This window comes from Hyla sarda, chromosome 6, assembly GCF_029499605.1.
Source record: "Hyla sarda isolate aHylSar1 chromosome 6, aHylSar1.hap1, whole genome shotgun sequence".
NCBI lineage: Eukaryota > Metazoa > Chordata > Amphibia > Anura > Hylidae > Hyla > Hyla sarda.
This window is the reverse complement of record NC_079194.1, coordinates 140548641-140574496: the sequence shown is the minus strand read 5'-3', so window position 1 is coordinate 140574496 and position 25856 is coordinate 140548641. Positions and strand designations below refer to the sequence as shown.

General features: G+C 45.4%; 2 protein-coding genes across 5 annotated transcripts in view; one reads left to right on the top strand and one right to left on the bottom strand.

Annotated features, from left to right (window-relative positions):
• Positions 1–1075, bottom strand: part of FANCD2OS (FANCD2 opposite strand) — a 31909-nt gene extending 30834 nt beyond the window's left edge. Inside the window, exon 1 of one of the 2 annotated variants that reach the window (XM_056525268.1) lies at positions 943–1075. The gene's annotated coding sequence lies outside the window, so the exon portion shown is untranslated. The remainder of the gene's footprint in view (positions 1–942) is intronic. The other variant, XM_056525266.1, reaches the window with a different exon arrangement.
• On the top strand, positions 944–25856 carry EMC3 (ER membrane protein complex subunit 3). Of its 3 annotated transcripts, none has more exons than XM_056525265.1 (9): positions 944–1082; positions 2320–2507; positions 12960–13017; positions 13733–13826; positions 15492–15596; positions 19285–19366; positions 19845–19924; positions 21628–21710; positions 21883–25856. In XM_056525265.1, the coding sequence occupies exons 2-9, from the start codon at positions 2353–2355 to the stop codon at positions 21922–21924; spliced, it is 699 nt and encodes a 232-aa protein (XP_056381240.1). In that variant the 5' UTR covers positions 944–1082; positions 2320–2352; the 3' UTR covers positions 21925–25856. The 3 variants fall into 3 exon arrangements, with proteins under 3 accessions (XP_056381240.1, XP_056381238.1, XP_056381239.1); XM_056525263.1 differs by having other exon boundaries at positions 21879–25856; XM_056525264.1 differs by having other exon boundaries at positions 1002–1114; positions 21879–25856.

The window sequence follows — 25856 nt, the reverse complement described above, 5'->3', positions numbered from 1 at the left end:
TCTCTCTGTACCCCTCCTAGGCTCCTCTGTCCCCTTCTCTCTGTACCCCTCCTAGGCTCCTCTGTCCCCTTCTCTCTGTACCCCTCCTAGGCTCCTCTGTCCCCTTCTCTCTAAACCCCTCATCTCTATACCCCTCTAGGCTCCTCTGTCGCCTTCTCTCTGTACCCCTCCTAGGCTCCTCTGTCCCCTCATCTCTGTACCCCTCTAGGCTCCTCTGTCCCCTTCTCTCTGTACCCCTCCTAGGCTCCTCTGTCCCCTTCTCTCTGTACCCCTCCTAGGCTCCTCTGTCCCCTTCTCTCTGTACCCCTCCTAGGCTCCTCTGTCCCCTTCTCTCTGTACCCCTCCTAGGCTCCTGTCCCCTCCTCTCTGTACCCCCTCCTAGGCTCCTCTGTCCCCTCATCTCTGTACCCCTCTAGGTTCCTCTGTCCCCTATGTCCGCCTTCTCTCTGTACCCCCTCTAGGCTCCTCTGTCCCCTATGTCCGCCTTCTCTCTGTACCCCCTCTAGGCTCCTCTGTCCCCTTCTCTGTACCCTATGTCCGCCTTCTCTCTGTACCCCCTCTAGGCTCCTCTGTCCCCTTCTCTGTACCCTATGTCCGCCTTCTCTCTGTACCCCCTCTAGGCTCCTCTGTCCCCTTCTCTGTACCCTATGTCCGCTTTCTCTCTGTACCCCCTCTAGGCTTCTCTGTTTCCTCCTCTGTCTCCGATATCAGAAATTCCTATGTTACAAATCTGCATCAGATACAAAACCGCTAACTAAATGTACAAGATGGCGACTGCCAGCCGGATCTGTTTCCCTATCACCATGACTGCGGACGGGAAGCCGGCGGGTCCTTCATCTTAGTATCCGCCCTCTTCCGCCCTTCTCGCAATGTGATTAGTCAGACCTCACGGTCATAATAAGAAACATTCTAAGCCAGTGAATGATAGACAAGTGGACAAACCAATCAGCGTCCTGGGGGTTGTGCGTCGCAGCCAATCGGGTCTGAGGCTTGTGATCCGGACTGCTCTGGGTGGCGGCGAGGTTCTTTTCGGGGCGACCGGGTAGCGGTGGAAGAGTGAACGGAGCAGAGACTTCTCCGGGGTCTGTATATCACTGGGGAAGGGGGGTGTGAGGTATTACAGCTTCCCTCATCATCTCTTTTACGTCACACGAGAATATACATGACTTCACAGCCCTAGTCTGCATATACAGAGATGGATTGGGGTAGTGAGGTAACAATAGCAATGGACATTATTACATCACACTCCAGGTCTGTATAATGGGAGGAAAAATATCCATCATGATCCCCTTAAGGGGTGCAGGAGGAGGGGATAGAGGAGCCTAGAGGGGTACAGGAGGAGGGGATAGAGGAGCCTAGAGGGGTGCAGGAGGAGGGGATAGAGGAGCCTAGAGGGGTGCAGGGAGGAGGGCACAGAGGAGCCTAGAGGGGTGCAGGGAGGAGGGGACAGAGAAGCCTAGGGGTGTGCAGGAGGAGGGGATAGAGGAGCCTAGAGGGGGGTGCAGGAGGAGGGGATAGAGGAGCCTAGAGGGGTGCAGGAGGAGGGAACAGAGGGGTGCAGGAGGAGGGGACAGAGGAGCCTAGAGGGGTGCAGGGAGGAGGGGACAGAAGCGAGGAGGGGATAGAGGAGCCTAGAGGGGTGCAGGCGGAGTGGACAGAGGAGCCTAGAGGGGTGCAGGAGGAGGGGACAGAAGCGAGGAGGGGATAGAGGAGCCTAGAGGGGTGCAGGCGGAGGGGACAGAGGAGCCTAGAGGGGTGCAGGAGGAGGGGACAGAAGCGAGGAGGGGATAGAGGAGCCTAGAGGGGTGCAGGCGGAGGGGACAGAGGAGCCTAGAGGGGTGCGGGGGGAGGGCACAGAGGAGCCTAGAGGGGTGCGGGGGAGGGCACAGAGCAGCCTAGAGGCATGCAGGGAGGAGGGGACAGAGGAGCCTAGAGGGATTCAGGGAGGGGGAGGCAGAGGAGCCTGGGGGGGGGGGGGTCACAGAGTGGAGAATAGAGGTGCTTAGAGAGGACACAGGAGCCTAGATGGGTTTAGAGAGAAGGGGACTGTTGAGCCTAGAGGGGTGCATGGAGGAGGGACAGATCACATGCCCCCTTGCATTTATGGACACTTTTGCTTAGGCTGCTAATAATGTGCAGTTTTCGCAAGAAAAATAAATGTGATGTTAAATTCTTATGTTACAAAAAGGGTGATACATTTATTCACCATCATCTTCTTTATAACACAGGGTTTGTATGTCATGGGGGGGGGGGGGTTGTGAGGTAGAATATCCATCAGCAGGTTCCATTTTCTAATGGCTATGTTATGGTTATTTACAGAGGTTTATCTAGTATCGAGACCAGTGTGTGACCATGGCGGAACCCGAACTGTTACTTGACTCCAACATTCGTTTGTGGGTTGTCCTGCCCATCGTCATCATCACTTTCTTTGTTGGCATGATCCGTCATTATGTGTCTATCCTGCTACAGAGCGACAAGAAGCTGACTCAGGAGCAGGTGTCTGACAGGTGAGCAGTGCTGCGGCTTTATTCATTGCTGATCCTGCCCATTCTTATGGAGCTATTTAGCTCTCATGCATAAAGGGGTTGTCACAGCCCCGCCCCCATTACTGACATCACTGGATATAATTACATTGTGATCAGACATGAGACCACACACCTTATACTACAGTCACATCTATTCCATCTATTACTGCTGACAACCATCCTCTATATCATGTCTGAGAGGTTGTCACAGCCCCGCCCCCATTACTGACATCACTGGATATAATTACATTGTGATCAGACATGAGATCCACACACCTTATACTACAGTCACATCTATTCCATCTATTACTGCTGACAACCATCCTCTATATCATGTCTGAGAGGTTGTCACAGCCCCGCCCCCATTACTGACATCACTGGATATAATTACATTGTGATCAGACATGAGATCCACACCTTATACTACAGTCACATCTATTCCATCTATTACTGCTGACAACCATCCTCTATATCATGTCTGAGAGGTTGTCACAGCTCCGCCCCCATTACTGACATCACTGGATATAATTACATTTGTGATCAGACATGAGACCACACCCCTTATACTACAGTCACATCTATTCCATCTATTACTGCTGACAACCATCCTCTACATCATGTCTGAGAGGTTGTCACAGCCCCGCCCCCATTACTGACATCACTGGATATAATGATATTGTGATCAGACATGAGACCACACACCTTATACTACAGTCACATCTATTCCATCTATTACTGCTGACAACCATCCTCTACATCATGTCTGAGAGGTTGTCACAGCCCCGCCCCCATTACTGACATCACTGGATATAATTACATTGTGATTAGACATGAGACCACACACCTTATACTACAGTCACATCTATTCCATCTATTACTGCTGACAACCATCCTCTATATCATGTCTGAGAGGTTGTCACAGCCCCGCCCCCATTACTGACATCACTGGATATAATTACATTGTGATCAGACATGAGACCACACACCTTATACTACAGTCACATCTATTCCATCTATTACTGCTGACAACCATCCTCTATATCATGTCTGAGAGGTTGTCACAGCTCCGCCCCCATTACTGACATCACTGGATATAATTACATTGTGATCAGACATGAGACCACACCCCTTATACTACAGTCACATCTATTCCATCTATTACTGCTGACAACCATCCTCTATATCATGTCTGAGAGGTTGTCACAGCCCCGCCCCCATTACTGACATCACTGGATATAATTACATTGTGATCAGACATGAGACCACACACCTTATACTACAGTCACATCTATTCCATCTATTACTGCTGACAACCATCCTCTATATCATGTCTGAGAGGTTGTCACAGCCCCGCCCCCATTACTGACATCACTGCATATAATTACATTGTGATCAGACATGAGACCACACACCTTATACTACAGTCACATCTATTCCATCTATTACTGCTGACAACCATCCTCTATATCATGTCTGAGAGGTTGTCACAGCCCCACCCCCATTACGGACATCACTGGATATAATGACATTGTGATCAGACATGAGACCACACCCCTTACAGGGGTGTGGAAATAAAAAAAAAAAAACTACTTGTCCAAGGGACTAAAGTTGAACACAATCTACTTGTCCCTCAAGAAAATCTACTTGTCCTGGCAGTTAAAATAATTTCCACCAAAATAGTCTGATCCCCCCCCCCCCCCACTAGACCACCAGGGATGGATATAAGATCCCTTTAGACACTGCTGACAGCGGTGATCTAATGGTTAATAGGTGATCGCAGTATGTCAGGCTATTAGCGGCGGGAGAGCTGTAGATCCTCTTACACCCGAGGGAAGCCCAGAAAAGTCTAGATGTAACTTTTTGATCACCTTATAAAAAATTTCTCATATGAAGTGACCAAAAATGAGCAATTCTGGACTATTTTTTACATTTACACCGTTCACCGTACGGTTTAATTAACATTATATTTTAATAGTCTGGACATTTCCACATGTAGCGATACCATTTATGTTTATTTTTGTACATTATTTTTATTTAAAGAAAATTGGAAACTTTTATTAGGAAAGGGGCTTATTCACATGTATACGCACTTTTTACAATATTTTAATCACTATTTTTCAGTCTCAATAGGGACTTATGTGTTACTGGGGGGGGGGGGGTTCTGCTTCTTCAGTTTATATGGTGCATTTTGTGTCAGAAAATGCTGGAAGTTGCATTTAGTTACTAGATAACTACAACTCCCAGCATGCCCTGATACAGCATATGGTTGTGTGGGTGTTGCAGCATGTTGCACTGTATAGTAGGACAGTTAAGGTTATTGTAGGACATGCTGGGAGTTGTAGTTTTGGTTTGTCAGCTGCAGAGCCATAGGATGTGTCAAGGAATACTGGGAATTACAGTTAGTAACTACAACACCCAGCATGCCCTGATGCAGCCTATGGCTCTGCAGCTGACCCGAACCAAAACTACAACTCCCAGCATGTTGCACTTTATAGTTCTACAGTTTAGGTTATGGTCCAACATGCTGGGAGTTGTAGTTTTGGTTCAGGCGTGTTTGCGTGCATCCGTGGGGCTCTTGGTCGTCGGGTGAGTATGAAGGGGGCAGGATTCTGGGGGTGCAATTTAGTGCGGGGGCCACTAAAAAAAAAATAACATTAGATGGCACAACTGCCCTAATGCCCGTCTGCTCCTATACAAAACATTCATGCATACACATATCATACATACACCAGCCACTGCCCCCATATACATACATACATACACACACACACACACCGCTGCCCCCCCCCCCAACATCATACATTACATATACACATACACTCACACCATACATATACACACATCGTACATACACCCCACATCATACACATCACACTTAGACATCATACATCACATACACACACATCACACTTAGACATTATACACACATCATACATTACATACACACATCACACATCCACTCACACCATACATATCCACCAGTGTTTCCCAACCAGGGTGCCTCCAGCTGTTGCAAAACTACAACTCCCAGCATGCCCTGGGCACGCTGGGAGTTGTAGTTTTGCAACAGCTGGAGGCACCCTGGTTGGGAAACACTGATATACACGATACATATGCACACACATCATACATACACCTGCCGCTGCCCCCCCCCCCATCATACAGTACATACACATCACACATACACTCACACCATACATATACAACCACCCTTCCTGCCGCCGCCTGTATTCTCGGCCTCCTCACCTGAGCCGCCATGAGTGGACATCAGAGCTGTAGTCCCGGCCGGTGTGAGGTCAGATTTCCGTCCTCCTCCCCCCGCTCTGTGTTTTCCCCGTGCAAACAAGCAACCGCCCCGTGGTGGATTAGGTCCTGTCTAGACAGAGCAGGGGGAGGGGTAGAGCTGTGTGCGGGGGATGGAGCTGTCTATGTCCTTTCTCTCACCCTGCTGTGTCTTCTGAGCTGCGTCCATCCTCCGGGAGGGGAGATAAGGGGGGGCTCTGCAGTCAGCTGGAGGCCGCCGCCCCCTCCATACACTTTGAGGCTGGTGTGAGGTGTAGACACCGACATTAAAGAAAAATAAGGGGGAAGTCTGTCTGTCCCTGCTAGCCCGATACAGGGCTAAATCTATAAACAATTCACCTGCCCGGCGCCCAAAACTACTTGTCCCGGGCGTCGGGCTATAGAATTTCCACATCCCTGCCTTATACTACAGTCACATCTATTCCATCTATTACTGCTGACAACCATCCTCTATATCATGTCTGAGAGGTTGTCACAGCCCCGTCCCCATTACTGACATCACTGGATATAATTACATTGTGATCAGACATGAGACCACACACCTTATACTACAGTCACATCTATTCCATCTATTACTGCTGACAACCATCCTCTATATCATGTCTGAGAGGTTGTCACAGCCCCGCCCCCATTACTGACATCACTGGATATAATTACATTGTGATCAGACATGAGACCACACCCCTTATACTACAGTCAGATCTATTCCCTCTATTACTGCTGACAACCATCCTCTATATCATGTCTGAGAGGTTGTCACAGCCCCTCCCCCATTACTGACATCACTGGATATAATTACATTGTGATCAGACATGAGACCACACCTTATACTACAGTCACATCTATTCCATCTATTACTGCTGACAACCATCCTCTATATCATGTCTGAGAGGTTGTCACAGCCCCGCCCCCATTACTGACATCACTGGATATAATTACATTGTGATCAGACATGAGACCACACCCCTTATACTACAATCACATCTATTCCATCTATCACTGCTGACAACCATCCTCTATATCATGTCTGAGAGGTTGTCACAGCCCCGCCCCCATTACTGACATCACTGGATATAATTACATTGTGATCAGACATGAGACCACACACCTTATACTACAGTCACATCTATTCCATCTATTACTGCTGACAACCATCCTCTATATCATGTCTGAGAGGTTGTCACAGCCCCGCCCCCATTACTGACATCACTGGATATAATTACATTGTGATCAGACATGAGACCACACACCTTATACTACAGTCACATCTATTCCATCTATTACTGCTGACAACCATCCTCTATATCATGTCTGAGAGGTTGTCACAGCCCCGCCCCCATTACTGACATCACTGGATATAATTACATTGTGATCAGACATGAGACCACACACATTATACTACAGTCACATCTATTCCATCTATTACTGCTGACAACCATCCTCTATATCATGTCTGAGAGGTTGTCACAGCCCCGCCCCCATTACTGACATCACTGAATATAATTACATTGTGATCAGACATGAGACCACACACCTTATACTACAGTCACATCTATTCCATCTATTACTGCTGACAACCATCCTCTATATCATGTCTGAGAGGTTGTCACAGCCCCGCCCCCATTACTGACATCACTGGATATAATTACATTGTGATCAGACATGAGACCACACACCTTATACTACAGTCACATCTATTCCATCTATTACTGCTGACAACCATCCTCTATATCATGTCTGAGAGGTTGTCACAGCCCCGCCCCCATTACTGACATCACTGGATATAATTACATTGTGATCAGACATGAGATCACACACCTTATACTACAGTCACATCTATTCCATCTATTACTGCTGACAACCATCCTCTATATCATGTCTGAGAGGTTGTCACAGCCCCGCCCCCATTACTGACATCACTGGATATAATTACATTGTGATCAGACATGAGACCACACACCTTATACTACAGTCACATCTATTCCATCTATTACTGCTGACAACCATCCTCTATATCATGTCTGAGAGGTTGTCACAGCCCCGCCCCCATTACTGACATCACTGGATATATTTACATTGTGATCAGACATGAGATCACACACCTTATACTACAGTCACATCTATTCCATCTATTACTGCTGACAACCATCCTCTATATCATGTCTGAGAGGTTGTCACAGCCCCGCCCCCATTACTGACATCACTGGATATAATTACATTGTGATCAGACATGAGATCACACACCTTATACTACAGTCACATCTATTCCATCTATTACTGCTGACAACCATCCTCTATATCATGTCTGAGAGGTTGTCACAGCCCCGCCCCCATTACTGACATCACTGGATATAATTACATTGTGATCAGACATGAGACCACACACCTTATACTACAGTCACATCTATTCCATCTATTACTGCTGACAACCATCCTCTATATCATGTCTGAGAGGTGTCACAGCCCCGCCCCCATTACTGACATCACTGGATATAATTACATTGTGATCAGACATGAGACCACACACATTATACTACAGTCACATCTATTCCATCTATTACTGCTGACAACCATCCTCTATATCATGTCTGAGAGGTTGTCACAGCCCCGCCCCCATTACTGACATCACTGGATATAATTACATTGTGATCAGACATGAGACCACACCCCTTATACTACAGTCACATCTATTCCATCTATTACTGCTGACAACCATCCTCTATATCATGTCTGAGAGGTTGTCACAGCCCCACCCCCATTACGGACATCACTGGATATAATGACATTGTGATCAGACATGAGACCACACACCTTACAGGGGTGTGGAAATAAAAAAAAAAAAACTACTTGTCCAAGGGACTAAAGTTGAACACAATCTACTTGTCCCTCAAGAAAATCTACTTGTCCTGGCAGTTAAAATAATTTCCACCAAAATAGTCTGATCCCCCCCCCCCACTAGACCACCAGGGATGGATATAAGATCCCTTTAGACACTGCTGACAGCGGTGATCTAATGGTTAATAGGTGATCGCAGTATGTCAGGCTATTAGCGGCGGGAGAGCTGTAGATCCTCTTACACCCGAGGGAAGCCCAGAAAAGTCTAGATGTAACTTTTTGATCACCTTATAAAAAATTTCTCATATGAAGTGACCAAAAATGAGCAATTCTGGACTATTTTTTACATTTACACCGTTCACCGTACGGTTTAATTAACATTATATTTTAATAGTCTGGACATTTCCACATGTAGCGATACCATTTATGTTTATTTTTGTACATTATTTTTATTTAAAGAAAATTGGAAACTTTTATTAGGACAGGGGCTTATTCACATGTATACGCACTTTTTACAATATTTTAATCACTATTTTTCAGTCTCAATAGGGACTTATGTGTTACTGGGGGGGGGGGGGGGTTCTGCTTCTTCAGTTTATATGGTGCATTTTGTGTCAGAAAATGCTGGAAGTTGCATTTAGTTACTAGATAACTACAACTCCCAGCATGCCCTGATACAGCATATGGTTGTGTGGGTGTTGCAGCATGTTGCACTGTATAGTAGGACAGTTAAGGTTATTGTAGGACATGCTGGGAGTTGTAGTTTTGGTTTGTCAGCTGCAGAGCCATAGGATGTGTCAAGGAATACTGGGAATTACAGTTAGTAACTACAACACCCAGCATGCCCTGATGCAGCCTATGGCTCTGCAGCTGACCCGAACCAAAACTACAACTCCCAGCATGTTGCACTTTATAGTTCTACAGTTTAGGTTATGGTCCAACATGCTGGGAGTTGTAGTTTTGGTTCAGGCGTGTTTGCGTGCATCCGTGGGGCTCTTGGTCGTCGGGTGAGTATGAAGGGGGCAGGATTCTGGGGGTGCAATTTAGTGCGGGGGCCACTAAAAAAAAAATAACATTAGATGGCACAACTGCCCTAATGCCCGTCTGCTCCTATACAAAACATTCATGCATACACATATCATACATACACCAGCCACTGCCCCCATATACATACATACATACACACACACACACACCGCTGCCCCCCCCCCCAACATCATACATTACATATACACATACACTCACACCATACATATACACACATCGTACATACACCCCACATCATACACATCACACTTAGACATCATACATCACATACACACACATCACACTTAGACATTATACACACATCATACATTACATACACACATCACACATCCACTCACACCATACATATCCACCAGTGTTTCCCAACCAGGGTGCCTCCAGCTGTTGCAAAACTACAACTCCCAGCATGCCCTGGGCACGCTGGGAGTTGTAGTTTTGCAACAGCTGGAGGCACCCTGGTTGGGAAACACTGATATACACGATACATATGCACACACATCATACATACACCTGCCGCTGCCCCCCCCCCCCATCATACAGTACATACACATCACACATACACTCACACCATACATATACAACCACCCTTCCTGCCGCCGCCTGTATTCTCGGCCTCCTCACCTGAGCCGCCATGAGTGGACATCAGAGCTGTAGTCCCGGCCGGTGTGAGGTCAGATTTCCGTCCTCCTCCCCCCGCTCTGTGTTTTCCCCGTGCAAACAAGCAACCGCCCCGTGGTGGATTAGGTCCTGTCTAGACAGAGCAGGGGGAGGGGTAGAGCTGTGTGCGGGGGATGGAGCTGTCTATGTCCTTTCTCTCACCCTGCTGTGTCTTCTGAGCTGCGTCCATCCTCCGGGAGGGGAGATAAGGGGGGGCTCTGCAGTCAGCTGGAGGCCGCCGCCCCCTCCATACACTTTGAGGCTGGTGTGAGGTGTAGACACCGACATTAAAGAAAAATAAGGGGGAAGTCTGTCTGTCCCTGCTAGCCCGATACAGGGCTAAATCTATAAACAATTCACCTGCCCGGCGCCCAAAACTACTTGTCCCGGGCGTCGGGCTATAGAATTTCCACATCCCTGCCTTATACTACAGTCACATCTATTCCATCTATTACTGCTGACAACCATCCTCTATATCATGTCTGAGAGGTTGTCACAGCCCCGTCCCCATTACTGACATCACTGGATATAATTACATTGTGATCAGACATGAGACCACACACCTTATACTACAGTCACATCTATTCCATCTATTACTGCTGACAACCATCCTCTATATCATGTCTGAGAGGTTGTCACAGCCCCGCCCCCATTACTGACATCACTGGATATAATTACATTGTGATCAGACATGAGACCACACCCCTTATACTACAGTCAGATCTATTCCCTCTATTACTGCTGACAACCATCCTCTATATCATGTCTGAGAGGTTGTCACAGCCCCTCCCCCATTACTGACATCACTGGATATAATTACATTGTGATCAGACATGAGACCACACCTTATACTACAGTCACATCTATTCCATCTATTACTGCTGACAACCATCCTCTATATCATGTCTGAGAGGTTGTCACAGCCCCGCCCCCATTACTGACATCACTGGATATAATTACATTGTGATCAGACATGAGACCACACCCCTTATACTACAATCACATCTATTCCATCTATCACTGCTGACAACCATCCTCTATATCATGTCTGAGAGGTTGTCACAGCCCCGCCCCCATTACTGACATCACTGGATATAATTACATTGTGATCAGACATGAGACCACACACCTTATACTACAGTCACATCTATTCCATCTATTACTGCTGACAACCATCCTCTATATCATGTCTGAGAGGTTGTCACAGCCCCGCCCCCATTACTGACATCACTGGATATAATTACATTGTGATCAGACATGAGACCACACCCCTTATACTACAATCACATCTATTCCATCTATCACTGCTGACAACCATCCTCTATATCATGTCTGAGAGGTTGTCACAGCCCCGCCCCCATTACTGACATCACTGGATATAATTACATTGTGATCAGACATGAGACCACACCCCTTATACTACAGTCACATCTATTCCATCTATTACTGCTGACAACCATCCTCTATATCATGTCTGAGAGGTTGTCACAGCCCCGCCCCCATTACAGACATCACTGGATATAATTACATTGTGATCAGACATGAGACCACACATCTTATACTACAGTCACATCTATTCCATCTATTACTGACAACCATCCTCTATATCATGTCTGAGAGGTTGTCACAGCCCCGCCCCCATTACTGACATCACTGAATATAATTACATTGTGATCAGACATGAGACCACACACCTTATACTACAGTCACATCTATTCCATCTATTACTGCTGACAACCATCCTCTATATCATGTCTGAGAGGTTGTCACAGCCCCGCCCCCATTACTGACATCACTGGATATAATTACATTGTGATCAGACATGAGACCACACACCTTATACTACAGTCACATCTATTCCATCTATTACTGCTGACAACCATCCTCTATATCATGTCTGAGAGGTTGTCACAGCCCCGCCCCCATTACTGACATCACTGGATATAATTACATTGTGATCAGACATGAGACCACACACCTTATACTACAGTCACATCTATTCCATCTATTACTGCTGACAACCATCCTCTATATCATGTCTGAGAGGTTGTCACAGCCCCGCCCCCATTACTGACATCACTGGATATAATTACATTGTGATCAGACATGAGACCACACACCTTATACTACAGTCACATCTATTCCATCTATTACTGCTGACAACCATCCTCTATATCATGTCTGAGAGGTTGTCACAGCCCCGCCCCCATTACTGACATCACTGGATATAATTACATTGTGATCAGACATGAGATCACACACCTTATACTACAGTCACATCTATTCCATCTATTACTGCTGACAACCATCCTCTATATCATGTCTGAGAGGTTGTCACAGCCCCGCCCCCATTACTGACATCACTGGATATAATTACATTGTAATTTCAAATTGGGAGATTTATGAACCTGTTGAAAAAAAAGGTGGTCTCTGTTGCCTATAGCAACCAATTAGAGCTCAGCTTTCATTCATATTCTACTAATGAAAAAATGAAAGCTGCACTGTGTTTGTTTGATATGGACAACAGAGAACAGTTTTATAAATGTACCCCATACTTTTTTGACCCCCTCCTTCTATTGCCTCCTTCTATAGCCAGGTGCTGATTCGAAGCAGGATTCTCAGAGAAAATGGCAAATACATTTCCAAACAGGTAAGTTACCCCATGTGCACCCCTCTCCTACCTTCTTCCTTTTCAACATGCCCCACCATGACGCAGCAGATTCTAGTGTTCAGCAAAAGCTGATGATGCTGAGGTCATGTGACGGCTTCCATTTTCAATGGTTATTCTTTCTCACAAAGTTCATATACTTTTCAGTGTGATGCAAATTGCTGTCTTGCCTTGACAACACAACACTGTTTGGGATTTCTGACTTTCTGACATACAAAAGTTGCAAATTTTTTCACGTGCACATAATGTGCACGTTTTGGGCATTTTTATGCTGTAGTCTTTGTGGTTAACCATAAAAAAATAAAATAAAATAAATGGGCAGTTCTTGGCAGAAAAGGGGCACGGATCCAGCAGATATTGGCTCAAGTTTTAGCAGAAATATATTCCAGCTTGTGACTGACGTAGATTTCCATTATTTACTCACATTGATAGGCCATAATGGTCAAGATGCCTGCACCACTTATAACTTTGGATCATCTTGCCCCAGCACCTTTTGTCTGAGGCAGTGTTTCCTAACCAGGGTGCCTCCAGCTGTTGCAAAACTACAACTCCCAGCATGCCCGGACAGCCTTTGGCTATCCGGGCATGCTGGAATTTATAGTTTTGCAACAGCTGGAGGCACCCTGGTTGGGAAACACTGGCCTGAGGACTGCCATATGAAATGTCGGTTTTAATAAATTCTCCCTCCTGTTTTCAGTCTTTTCTGATGAGGAAGTTCTATTTCAATAATGCAGAAGATGGATTTTTTAAAAAGACAAAGAGGAAAGTCGTCCCGCCATCCCCTATGACAGGTGAGCATGTCCCTGTGTATTGTGTTGCTGGGGGACTGGCCCTATATGAACACTTTTGTGTGTGGCTCATAAAGCCCTATTTTTAGTCCCATATTTGTTCCATATTTTGTTATAATTTGTCCATTCTTTCTTTTTGTTTCACCTCTTGACTATTTTATTTTTTTTGAGTTTTGTTTATTTATTTGTCTTTGTTTTCTAAAAGCCATTACTCTTTACTTTGGCTATCAACTGAGCTATATGAGAAGTTGTCTTTTGCAACACCAGTTATTGCCACCGTTTAGTCTAACATAGAATGTACAACAAAGCTGAAAAAAAAATATATATATATATATATATTTATGGGGGAAAATTTTTCAACTTTCGATTCTGTTTGTTTTCATGCCGTGTACAGTAGTGCCTCAAGTTACAATATTAATTGGTTCCAGGACGACCATTGTATGTTGACACCATAACTCTATGGAAACCTGGTAATTGGTTCTGATGCCCCAAAATGTCATCCAAAAATAGGAAAAAGTGAGGATTAAAAATAAATAAGTAGGAAATTAATATAAATAAAGCAAGTCCTTACATATAAAAGTAGGAAAGATCTGCTGGGAGCTGTAAATCACTGTCTATGTAGAGGACAGGAGCTTCTTCAGGGTCCTGTACGGTGCACGCAATGTCCTAAAAAAGTAAAATGGAGCCGCCCTTACTTGGTGTCCAAAGGAGCAGCTAAGTGTGGCACAGGTAGAGTAGTACAGAACATGCAATACCTCCCTGTACTGTAGGGGGCACTACCAGACAGCCAGTCAGTGCATGCGCTTCAGTAATACAGGTGTTTTACCAGTAAAATGCCCATTCTAATTGGTCAGTTCTCTCAGCCATTGACACATTTCACAGATCTGGACTGTCCGTTCATTGTATGTTGAGTCTAGTTTCAAGTTACAATGTTCCAGAAAAGACCATTGTATGTTGAGGCCATTGTAAGTTGAGGGAGCACTGTACTTTGTGGTAACGCTGACAAACTGACATGTTATCTCTATTCTTTGGGTCAGTACGATTACACCTTACCCAATTTACACAGCCTTGTTTTTTTAGATTACTTTGAAAAAATGTTAACTTTTTTAAAATATGACGGTCCTGAATGATTTATAATGAGTAATAATGAAGTATATTTTTTGATGTTACGCTAACTTTGCAGATTATATCGATTTTGAAAATGGAACAAATACGAACATGTGAACTAAATGTGAACCAAAAATGGAACATGCATTTTTAAATTGAACCCTTTTACTATGTTGGTAAAAACTGTACCTATATGTATCCAGGGGAACACCCTGTTTATTGAAAAATACAGTATTCATATAATGTGAATAAAGCAATTTAGATAATTTAGATCTTCTACATTCTTTTAATTAATAAAAAAAATACAGAATTAATATGGAACTTGAATATGGAAGAGTCAATGAAGCCTAATACATGTGTGCAAGGACTCCTATGGTCTTCGTTTGTATGCAGCATGTGCTTTGTATATAAAGTACATGTGGGATGAGTCTGCATAGTCATGGTTTGTATGCAGAATACGGAGTAACACTCTGTATATGACAAATGTGCAGTCTCATGGTTTGCTGATGCAGTCTTCTTCCAGTGTACTAATATCTATTTTGTCATCTTGTTTTCCTTTAGATCCCACAATGCTGACAGACATGATGAAAGGAAATGTAACCAATGTTTTACCCATGATCCTTATTGGTGGTTGGATCAATATGACCTTCTCTGGTTTTGTGACAAGTGAGTGGAGGTGATAATGGACATGTTGGCTTAAAGGGCTACTCCGCACCTAGACATCTTATCCCCTATCCAAAGGATAGGGGATAAGACATCTGATTGCAGTGATCCCACCACTGGGGACCCCCCGCGATCTCTGCTGCGGCACCCCAGACATGCAGCGGGATACCCGCAATCATATATCCTCTGTCCTTTGGATAGGGGATAAGATGTCTAGGGGCGAAGTACCCCTCAAAGGACTGGTGATGATAATGTTGATGATGTGGAGTAGTCCAGGGCTGGTGACGACCATAAAAGTTCTAGAGCTGGGGATGATTATAGTGATAGTGATGCAGGCTCCAAAGCTGATGCTGAAGATGACAGCAAGTGGTATAGGGCTGGTCATGATAATGAGCTCTCTGGGGCTGGACTGATTATGATAACAGCTCTGGGGTTGATGATCACGATCACAAGTGATTATGATCAGGGGCCCAGGGCTGTTAAAGGGGTATTTCGGCTTTATACATCTTATCCCCTATCCAAAGGAGACCCCTGCAATCTCGGTGCAGCCCCCGGCATTCTGTGCCGAGCGCTGCTTCCGACACGGGGACATGATGTGACGTCACGGCCACGCCCCCTAGTGGCGCCATGCCCCTCCATTCACGTCTATGGGGGGGCGTGACGGTCATCTCGTCACATCCCCTCCCATAGACATGAATGGAGGGGCGTGGCGTGACGTCACTAGGGGGCATGGCGTGACATCACTAGGGGGCATGGCCGTGATGTCACGTCCCCGTCTCGGAGGCAGCGCCTGGCACAGAATGCTGGGGTTACGCCCCCTCAGACTTGCAATGAGGGGGCATGGCCGTGATGTCAGGAGCCTCCAGCGCTGCACTTAGGAGGACTCCAGGGCTAATGACAAGAATGGTGATGGCTGCTCCAGGACTGATGGTTATGGTAAGGAAGACCATAGGGCTGCTGATGATGATGAGGGATCCAGTGCTGATGGTGGGTCAAAGGATAGTGACGGAGATGACAACGAGGGTTTCAGGGCCTGTGATGATTAAGATTCCAGGGCTGACAGAGGTGATTATAAAAGATCCAGGTTTACATATGACCATAAGTTCTACGGCTGATATTAAGAGCTTTAGGAAAGATGGGAGTGATAAAGGAAATTGTCACTAGTTTCATGCTTCCGTAGCCACAAACAGCATTAACCCCTTAAGGACCAATGCAAATAAACCTGTACGCCCCTGAAAGACCAGGCCTGTTTTTTCAAATCGGGGATGACTGTTTTATTAATAACTCTGGTAACGTTTTGCCAATCACGATAATTCTGACATAGTTTTTTTTGTCACAAGTTGTCCTTCATGTACATAGTAAAAGTAAGCCGATATCATTTGTAGTTTTTTTTTTACAATGCAAAAAATCATGAAATTTTAACAAAAAATTACGATTTTTTGCTATTTTAACACTAATTGGTTGCATATATTTATACTTACTGACCAAATAGTTTATGAAACTTATATACTTTCAGATGTCTACTTTATTTTGACGTAATTTTTTTGTTTTTAATTAACATTTTAAATTAGTTAGAACCCTAACAATTTAACTTGAAAATTTGAAAAGTACATCTTTTTTTATGTGCTATGCAAGGTTTGCAGAAATTAAAAGGTAGTAGAACATAGGAACACCCCCCCCCCCAAATGACCCCATTTTAAAAACTAAACCCCTCAAGGTATTCGCTAGGGGGTACAGTGAGTATTTTAACACCATAGTTTTTTGGCAGGAATTATTACAAAGTCAGTGTTAAAAATTCGAAAATTGCAATTTTTCACAAATGCATCATTTGGGGGGCATATTTTTTGTACATCACTTCTGATATTGAAAGAAATGCACCCTATATTTTATTTAGCTGCTTGTCCCATGTTCGGAAATACCCCCGCTTTGGCCATATATGGTTCCTTGGCCGCGTGGTAGGACTCAGGAGAGGAGCGCCATTTGGCTTTCAGGGCAGAACAGTACCCCCACCCCCACAAGTGACCCCATTTATATACCGCACCCCTACAAGTTATTGGCTGGTCGGCTGGCAGTATAACGCGTCTGTCTGTGACAGTTAAGGCTCCTGATGGATATATCCGCCATGTTGTGAGAATAAGCACCCGCTCATGGCGAATATATCCATTACTGCTGCGGCTGGGTAGCTCAGTGTGTCCGCTCATGACTGCTGGCGGAAAATCCGCCGCTATGAGTGGACGCACAAAGCTACCCAGCCGCAGCAGCGAGCTCATTACCGTGACTGCTGCATAATGTGTAGGATCACGTGGCGGACATCCGCAGCATATTACATGCTGCGGATGTCCGCCAATGCGATCCTACACATTATGCTTTTTTTTTTATTAGGTTCATTTAATAAATGTATTTTTAATATATATAATATATATATATATATATATATATATATATATATATATATATATATATATTTTTTTTTTTTTTTTTTGTTTTGTTTTGTTTTTTTTAACACTTTTATAACATTTTTATTTATTTTTACACTTTTATTTTATTTATTTATTTATTTATTTTGAGACTTTTTAATGCTTTGGAATACTTAGTATTCCAAAGCATTGCAGTTATATGCTGCCTGCCAGTTTTCACTAGCAGGCAGCATATTTCACTAGCAGGCAATACCCAGGGCAGACCTGGGGGTCTTTGTAGGACCCCCGGCTGCCCAGGTATGCAGCAGCACCCCGCAATGCTCCGGGGTGCTGCAGGAGAGACAGAGGGAGCCCCCTCCCTCTGTCAGAACTCCTTACAGCGCGCGGTCACTTCTGACCGCGGCTGTAGGGGTTAAACTGTCGGGAGTGAAGTGAACTTCACTCCCGGCAGTGCGGCCACACACAGCACCCCGCGATCGCGCTGCGGGGTGCTGCAGGAGAGACGGAGGGAGCCCCCTCCCTCTGTCAGAACTCCTTACAGCGCGCGGTCACTTCTGACCGCGGCTGTAAGGGTTAAACTGCCGGGAGTGAAGTGAACTTCACTCCCGGCAGTGCGGCAGGCCCCGGCCAGCCGCGTATTACACGCGGCACCCCGCGATGCGGGGTGCTGCAGAGGAGACAGAGGGAGCCCCCTCCCTCTGTCATAACACTTACAGCCCGCGGTCACTTCCGACCGCGGCTGTAAGGGTTAAAACTGCCGAGACCGAAGTTTACTTCGGTCCTGGCAGTGCAGCAGGGTCCCGGCTGTGTGTTACAGCCGAGTCCCTGCCGCGATCTCGTGGGTGCACTGGGCAGCACCCACGAGAATAATGGACGAGTATAGACGTCCAGGTGCGGGAACGGCCGCCAACCTGGACGTCTATACTCGTCCATGGTCGTTATCGGGTTAAACACTTTCAGACTATGTGGTTATTACAGCATTAAACTAGTAAAAGTTTCCCTTCAATGAGGGCTTCAGGACTGATGAGGGTGATAATGCTTAGGGTCCCAGGGCTGGGGATGAAGACAGGTTCTGGGCTCCTTTTGATGGTAATGGGCTCTAGATCTGATGCTAAGGGCTTCTGGTCTTTTGTGGTTGATGATGAGGTCTCCAGGGCAGATGATAATGATGACTGTTCCAGACCCTTCATCAACATTGCCTATGAATAAATAATGCCTTTTATATTACTCCTTTTTTTTATTTTTATAATTGGTGTATTCTTTTTGTTTTCTAGCTAAAGTTCCTTTCCCCCTAACCCTGCGCTTCAAGCCCATGTTACAGCAGGGGATTGAGCTACTTTCCCTGGATGCCTCATGGTAAGCAAGCCATAAATGTATGGAGAACATGCATGAATACTAGATGTGCTCACCACTAATACTGGATATACATACACTACCTATAGATAGATACCCAAAATACCAGTAGTCTATAACATCAGTAATTTGTATATCACAACCACGAGTGTTATGTTTCCCCCTCATATAGGGATATAAAGACTAGATCATTTTACTTTAGGTGTATATTATATATACCCCTACTATTCTGCATACAAATGTCATATAGGGGTATAAAGACTATAGAAGGGAAAATTATATAGATCATTTTAGTTTAGGTGTATATTATATATATACCTGTACTATTCTGCATACAAATGTTATCAATGTTTTATGGCCCTCTACCAGCAGTCCACTGTATTCTCACATTTTATCGTGTTTTTTTTGGGGCCTGGATGCTCGAGCACCTGTATTCTGTATCTGTGCCGCTGATCTCTCCCCTTATCCTATTTCTTTGCAGGGTTAGCTCTGCCTCCTGGTACTTTCTCAATGTGTTTGGTTTGAGGAGCATCTATTCTTTGATACTGGGACAGGACAATGGTAAGAAGTACAACACAAATAGAGAAACATAGCCGCACATTCACCAGTTGTATTTAGATCTGATTGCTTCTCAGCATAATTAAAAAAACTTAACAGGTTGTTAGTATACATTTTGATCAAAAAGTACAAGCCCACTTGCCACGTCAAGGCCACCTAGTCAGAGTGGGTCCCTAACCTAACACTGGCGTAGCGCCGGGCGGCAACCCACCGCCTCCGAGACACCATGCCCACAGGGGGAACGACCCAGTGGTCAGGCAGCCCCACTGCTGCCCGACCAAGCCTCTGGCTTTGGGCCGCACCACCCCACAGACAAAGCATCACAGAAAGAATAGCCGCCACAGAGCACCACACCAGTGTGAACACTTACCACATACCTATTTTTGTTTTACAATTTTAGTCTGTCCCCTCTTTCATAGCCAGCACTCTGCTCCACCCATTTGTCCCAGGCGTTTTTAATTAGCAGGAGACTGCATAAGGGTTTCCTCCTAGCATTCTCCAAGCCCTCTGACAGGGAGCACTTGGTAGGTATTCACATTGGTGTGGTTGCACTGCGGCGGTCATTGTTACTGTAATGCTTTTTCTGTGGGGTGGTGTAGCCAGGGGCTTAGTCGGGCAGCAGTGGGGCTCCCTGGCCACTGGGTCGCTCCCCCTGTGGGCATGGTGTTGCGGTGGTGGTGGCCACCGCCCGGTGCTACGCCAATGTTGGGTAGGGACCCACTCTGACTAGGTGGCCTTGACATGGCGAGTGGGCTTGTACTTTTTGATCAAAATGTATACTAACAACCTGTTAGTGTTTGAATTTATGCTGAGAAGCAAGTAGATCAAAATACAAATTGTGGATGTGCGGCTGTGTTTCTTTTTCTCTATTTTTGTTTTACAATGGTAAGAAGTACTCAACAGGATCCTTTGCATCCCTAGCCCCTCACTGCTACTAGATCTGCTATTTGTTTGTAAAACATACAAAAAATGGGGTTAACATCAAATTGTGTGTTCATTTTTCACATTGTGATCGTGTGCAAATCCTATGCTGCAGGTCTGCTCAGTGCTTCGCAATACTCTTACGTTTTGTTCATAGAGAGGTCTTTGTGAAAGATAATTGTCTACCTAGGTCAGGTGACTAGTCAATAAGATGATGACACGATGATGGTGTGATATGTTAATTTGAGCATTTTATTGAAAACATTTCATGCTTGTACACCCTAGTGTTTAAAGGGGTACTCTGCTGCCCCAGCCTTCAGAACATTTTGTTCTGAATGCTGGGTGCGGGCTGTGGGGGTCGTGACTTCACGGCCACACCTCTCGTGAAGTCACGCCACGCCCCCTCAATGCAAGTCTATGCCACGCCCCTCCCATAGACTTGCATTGAGGGGGCTAGGCGTGACGTCCCAAGCGCAAGGCCATGACGTCACGACCCCCCGCAGCCCCACACCCAGTGTTCGAAACAGAATGTTCCAAAAGCAGAGTACCCCTTTAAAGCCAGAGCTGCCCCTTTCATGTCAGCAGACATCCGGCTTTTTTTTATAGAGGTTCTCTCTGGTGGAAACTTGTGGAACTACTGTACATATGCTCTGCTGATATCAGTAATGTACAGTAGGTTAATAAGAGGGAGCAGCAGAGGTGTTAACCCCAGTACATGTATCTGTCTGCTTCTTTATTATTTACCTGAGCTCAGGGGTAGTAATCCTGTGTGTTTTGTGTCTCAGCTGCAGACCAGTCACGCGTCATGCAGGAGCAGATGACCGGCGCGGCAATGGCTATGCCCGCTGACACCAACAAAGCTTTTAAGGTGAGTGGTGTTCTGATTGCCAACATATACAAGTTTAGCTGTCTGCAGCCCTCAAAATGGAAAGTTAGAAAAATAAGATACAAGTGTGAACAAGCACATAAGCTATTCTCCATCCCTAAATTACAATGTTTTTCATTATTCTGAACTTTGTATACATATCTTTATCAGACAGAATGGGAAGCCCTGGAGCTCACTGACCACCAGTGGGCACTAGATGACCTGGAAGAAGAACTGATGGGGACAGACCTGAACTTTGAGGGGATGTTCAAAAGAGAGCTACAGACTTCTATGTTCTGAGCGAGTTGACATTGATTGGTTTTCCTGTCAGCATTGACTCCAGAACTCCCAGCAGGAGAGGATGGTGGTTGTAGGCTCTGTGTCTTCATTATTTCCATTTTCTCAGTGCACTGCCTTGCATATTACACACAGACCTCACCTAACGTTGCCCTTTGACCCAGACACCTTTGTTCGTAGTCCTCCCAGCTGCTGGCCTGGTTAGCTGCCCTGCTCTGTCTTGTATGCTGGCCTTGGCTCATGTCATTACTGTTTACACGGTGGAGAGGGGGTGGTAGACCCCAGGGCACATTAACCCTTTACTCAATGTGTATCCCTGCTCCTTAGTGTAGTGTTACCCATTTGGATAAATCACATGGAGCAGAATACTGCTTATACTTATACCATCATGCTGGCTAGTAATTAGGTTATTGGCCCCTGCCATTAGTAAGTCATATGACCAGGGTGGCAGCACAGGCTCACAGCCTTGAGGACTATTCCTGGCTGCCACTTTTTTTTTTTTTTTTTTAAGGTTTTTGTTAAATTATTTATCTCTTTAACCTTATTAAATGTTTTATAACTATCTTCTGTCTGCAGTTTTTTTTGCTGTATCATGTGATTTTCATAACCAGAGAATGTTCTGCTGCCATGAGCTTTATGACATGGCAGGAAGAGTTTAGGTGTCAGCGGTAGATGAATGACATGTCGCTGCCACAGCCAGTGATTATCTCCTGCGGTCACGGCAGGATGACAATTGCGCACAGTCACCTGATGTTATTTTGGATGAGTCTAGAAAGAGGGGGACAATGGCAAGTGGGAAATAAGAAGGGGCTAAAAGATACAATGTTCCACACGGTATGACAAGGCTTTAAAGGAGAGATCTCATGGAATAAAACTCATCCCCTATCTGCAGGATAGGGAATAAGTTTTAGATCGCGGTTGGTCCGAGCGCTGAGGCCACCCGCTATCTCGTGTATGGAGCCCGGCTCTCCCCTGGAGCGGCGTGTCACAACCCCTGCTCATTTGGCTCCCCTATAGAGCTATATGGAGGGGCGTGGTGGCCCCCCCACTTCAGGGTCATGACGTGCCGCTTCAGGGGAGAGCCGGGGCTCCATACAGGAGACCGCGAGGGGCACCAGCGCTCAAACCCCCGCAATCTAAATCTTATCCCCTATCTGCAGGTTTAGTCCATTAGACGTCTCCTTTAGGGTACGTTCACACGTACGGGATCCTGTGCAGATTTGATGTGCAGGATTTGTAACTGCAGATTAGAAGCTGTGCTCAGTCATTTAGTTTACATTGAAATCTGCAGCAGAAAATCCTGCGCATCAAATCTGCGTATGTGTGAACATACCCTAAAGAAGGATTTCTCAGAATCAAAACATGTAATCACTTGTTGTAACCTGGCTTTTCAACAATACTACATAACCACCCCTCAGAAGGGCTCTCATGGTTATACAATATCCCATGGGATACAGTGTATATGATTAGTAATGTAAGAAGCTCTCAAAGATTACTTTACTGTACTACAAGTTAGACATCTCCTAGGAGAGGTGCAGTGCTCTAATTGAGTCCTTGCCCCTAACTTATCCCTGGTCTTTAGGGAGTGTCAAGCAAATCCTCTCAGCTGTGCTAAGCCTTCACAAAGACAGGAAGTTAAGGAGCATCCATTACTAGGGGTCCCTTTCACACAGCAGAATCTCCGCCCAGGAAAATTCCAAGTGGACACTGGGGGAGATTTATCAAAACCTGTGGAAAGGAAAAGTTGCCTATAGCAACCAATCAAATTGCTTCTTTCATTTTGCAGAGGCCTTGTCAAAAATATAAGAAGGGATCTGATTGGTTGCTATGGGCAACTAGGCAACTTTTCCTCAGCACAAGTTTTGATAAATCTCCCCCTCTGTGTAGCAGGCTCCGGCAGAACAAGCCAACACTAGGGCCATTTATATATGCACCATCTCTATAGACGCCAATGCATTTCAAAGTGAATTCAGATTTTTTTTTTAAATGGGCACAGGGGAAGGTAAAAAAATTTTGCCACACTTCTTTGTACTTCCTGGGAAGGTTAATACTTGGACATTGCGGGCCAGGCTGCAAAAACAAAAAACACAAACTTTAGCTCACCTTCCTACATTCCCCCATTACGCCGGTATCGGTGTCTCGTTCCTCCAGTGCTGCTTGGGTCCCTGCTTCATACGCTCGAAACATCACCCTGCGGTCAGTGTATCGCTGGCCGCAGCGATGTCTGAGCGCACTATCATGAAATAGGCTGAGCGCACTGTCATGAAAGGAGCCGGCCCAAGTCAAATGGGTAGCGCTACACTAGGGAGCAGGGATACACATTGGATAAAGGGTTAATGTGCCAGGCCCGAGCTCCTCACATGACAGTGCCCTCTGCCTATCACTGGCCGAGGCGGGACATCCCTGCGGCTAGCAATATGCTGACCGCAGTGTGACAACGGAGGAATGTAGGAAGGTGAGCTAAAGTTTTGTTTTTGCAACCTGGGCACAGGGAAGGTAAAAGTTTTCTACCGCATTTCTCCTTTTAATGTCCAAGTATTAACCTTCGCAGGAAGTACAGACACCCCACCGTTTGGTACAGCCGTAGTAGTTCGTTTTTCTGTAATGTCTTGTGTACTTGTGTCAGGGTCACGTGTGCAGAGAAGACCAGAGGGACAGAACACATGGACCTACAAACGTGAAAAAATACGAAAAAAGGGTTTTAAAGTGTGTGGACTGTCTTGGGGTGTGAATTTCCCAAATTTTTGTAACCTGAATGGGAGGTGAGAGCTAAATTGAGTGAGGGGGGGAAATAGATTAACCCCATGTAGTTGCATCCTGGCCACGTGCTAGAGAAGTGTGTACATGACACACTTTTAATGCAAATTCATCAACTTAGATCTAAAGTCCCTGTCCCTGATATTCCCATCATTCTTGTAGTTTCCGTTGATGCACAGTTGCCAGTGAGTTACCTCTGGTGGTACACACACGTGAATTTAATGCAAGCACAGTAAACCAATGCTGACCAAAGATAGGATAGTCATAAAAGTAACTCAATATTTGTCATGTGCATGAACCTTACCCAGATATGTGCAGACACCCATGCAAGTTTCATTCCTGCGCTTCGTCAGAGGGCGCCCCCTGGATCTCAAATGTCATGTGACTAAATGCAAAGGCTCAGTAGCACATTATCTTATCCACGAGAATAATGTGAATGTTCATTCTTCTCATGGATTCCTCTATGAAAAGCTGCCTTTCATGCAAATTTGTCAACTTAGATCTTAAATCCCTGATATTCCCATCATTCTTTGCTGTTTCTGCTGATGCACAGTCGCCAGTCAGTTACCTCTGATGGTATACACACACACACACGTGAATTGTTAGCACACAGACATGTCATCTCCTGAGCACACACTGTGCTCTGCCCGTTCTTTGTGTCCCCCTTGCCATTATGCAGTTTCTCTTCTCCCTCCCCTGCACGTCACATGTATACTCCACTGCAGTTGCTTCCACTCATTAAGTGACTTTAACATCAACCCCACAAAGTAGCCGGAGGCTAGTGCAGACTGAGCTCACCTCTATAATCTGTTTAGGTAGGAAATAGAATGACAGAACAGGGAATTTCAGGCAAACACTCTGCTAAATAGTGAAAGTGAGTGTGGTTTTGCATTCCCATCCTCCTTCGAGAGTATAGTAATGCTACGTGTATACTGTGGTATGGTAAGTAGACATGTAGCCAGGCCCATATTTGTCAAAATTAGGCCTGGTTTACACTATGGAATTTCCGCTCTTAAGTTGTTCTGAACGGAATTCCGTTTGCACTCTTCGAAATTGGCGCCGCCAGGAATCTACACTTATTTCACTTGGAATTTA

What these genes read in the sequence shown, in the direction of transcription:
- EMC3 (XM_056525263.1), top strand. Translation starts at nt 2,353, where the DNA reads ATGGCGGAACCCGAACTGTTACTTGACTCCAACATTCGTTTGTGGGTT. An exon ending in CCCGCCATCCCCTATGACAG is followed by an intron (nt 13,827 to 15,491) that starts GTGAGCATGTCC and finishes GTTTTCCTTTAG; the next exon opens with ATCCCACAATGCTGACAGAC. An exon ending in GATACTGGGACAGGACAATG is followed by an intron (nt 19,925 to 21,627) that starts GTAAGAAGTACA and finishes TTTGTGTCTCAG; the next exon opens with CTGCAGACCAGTCACGCGTC.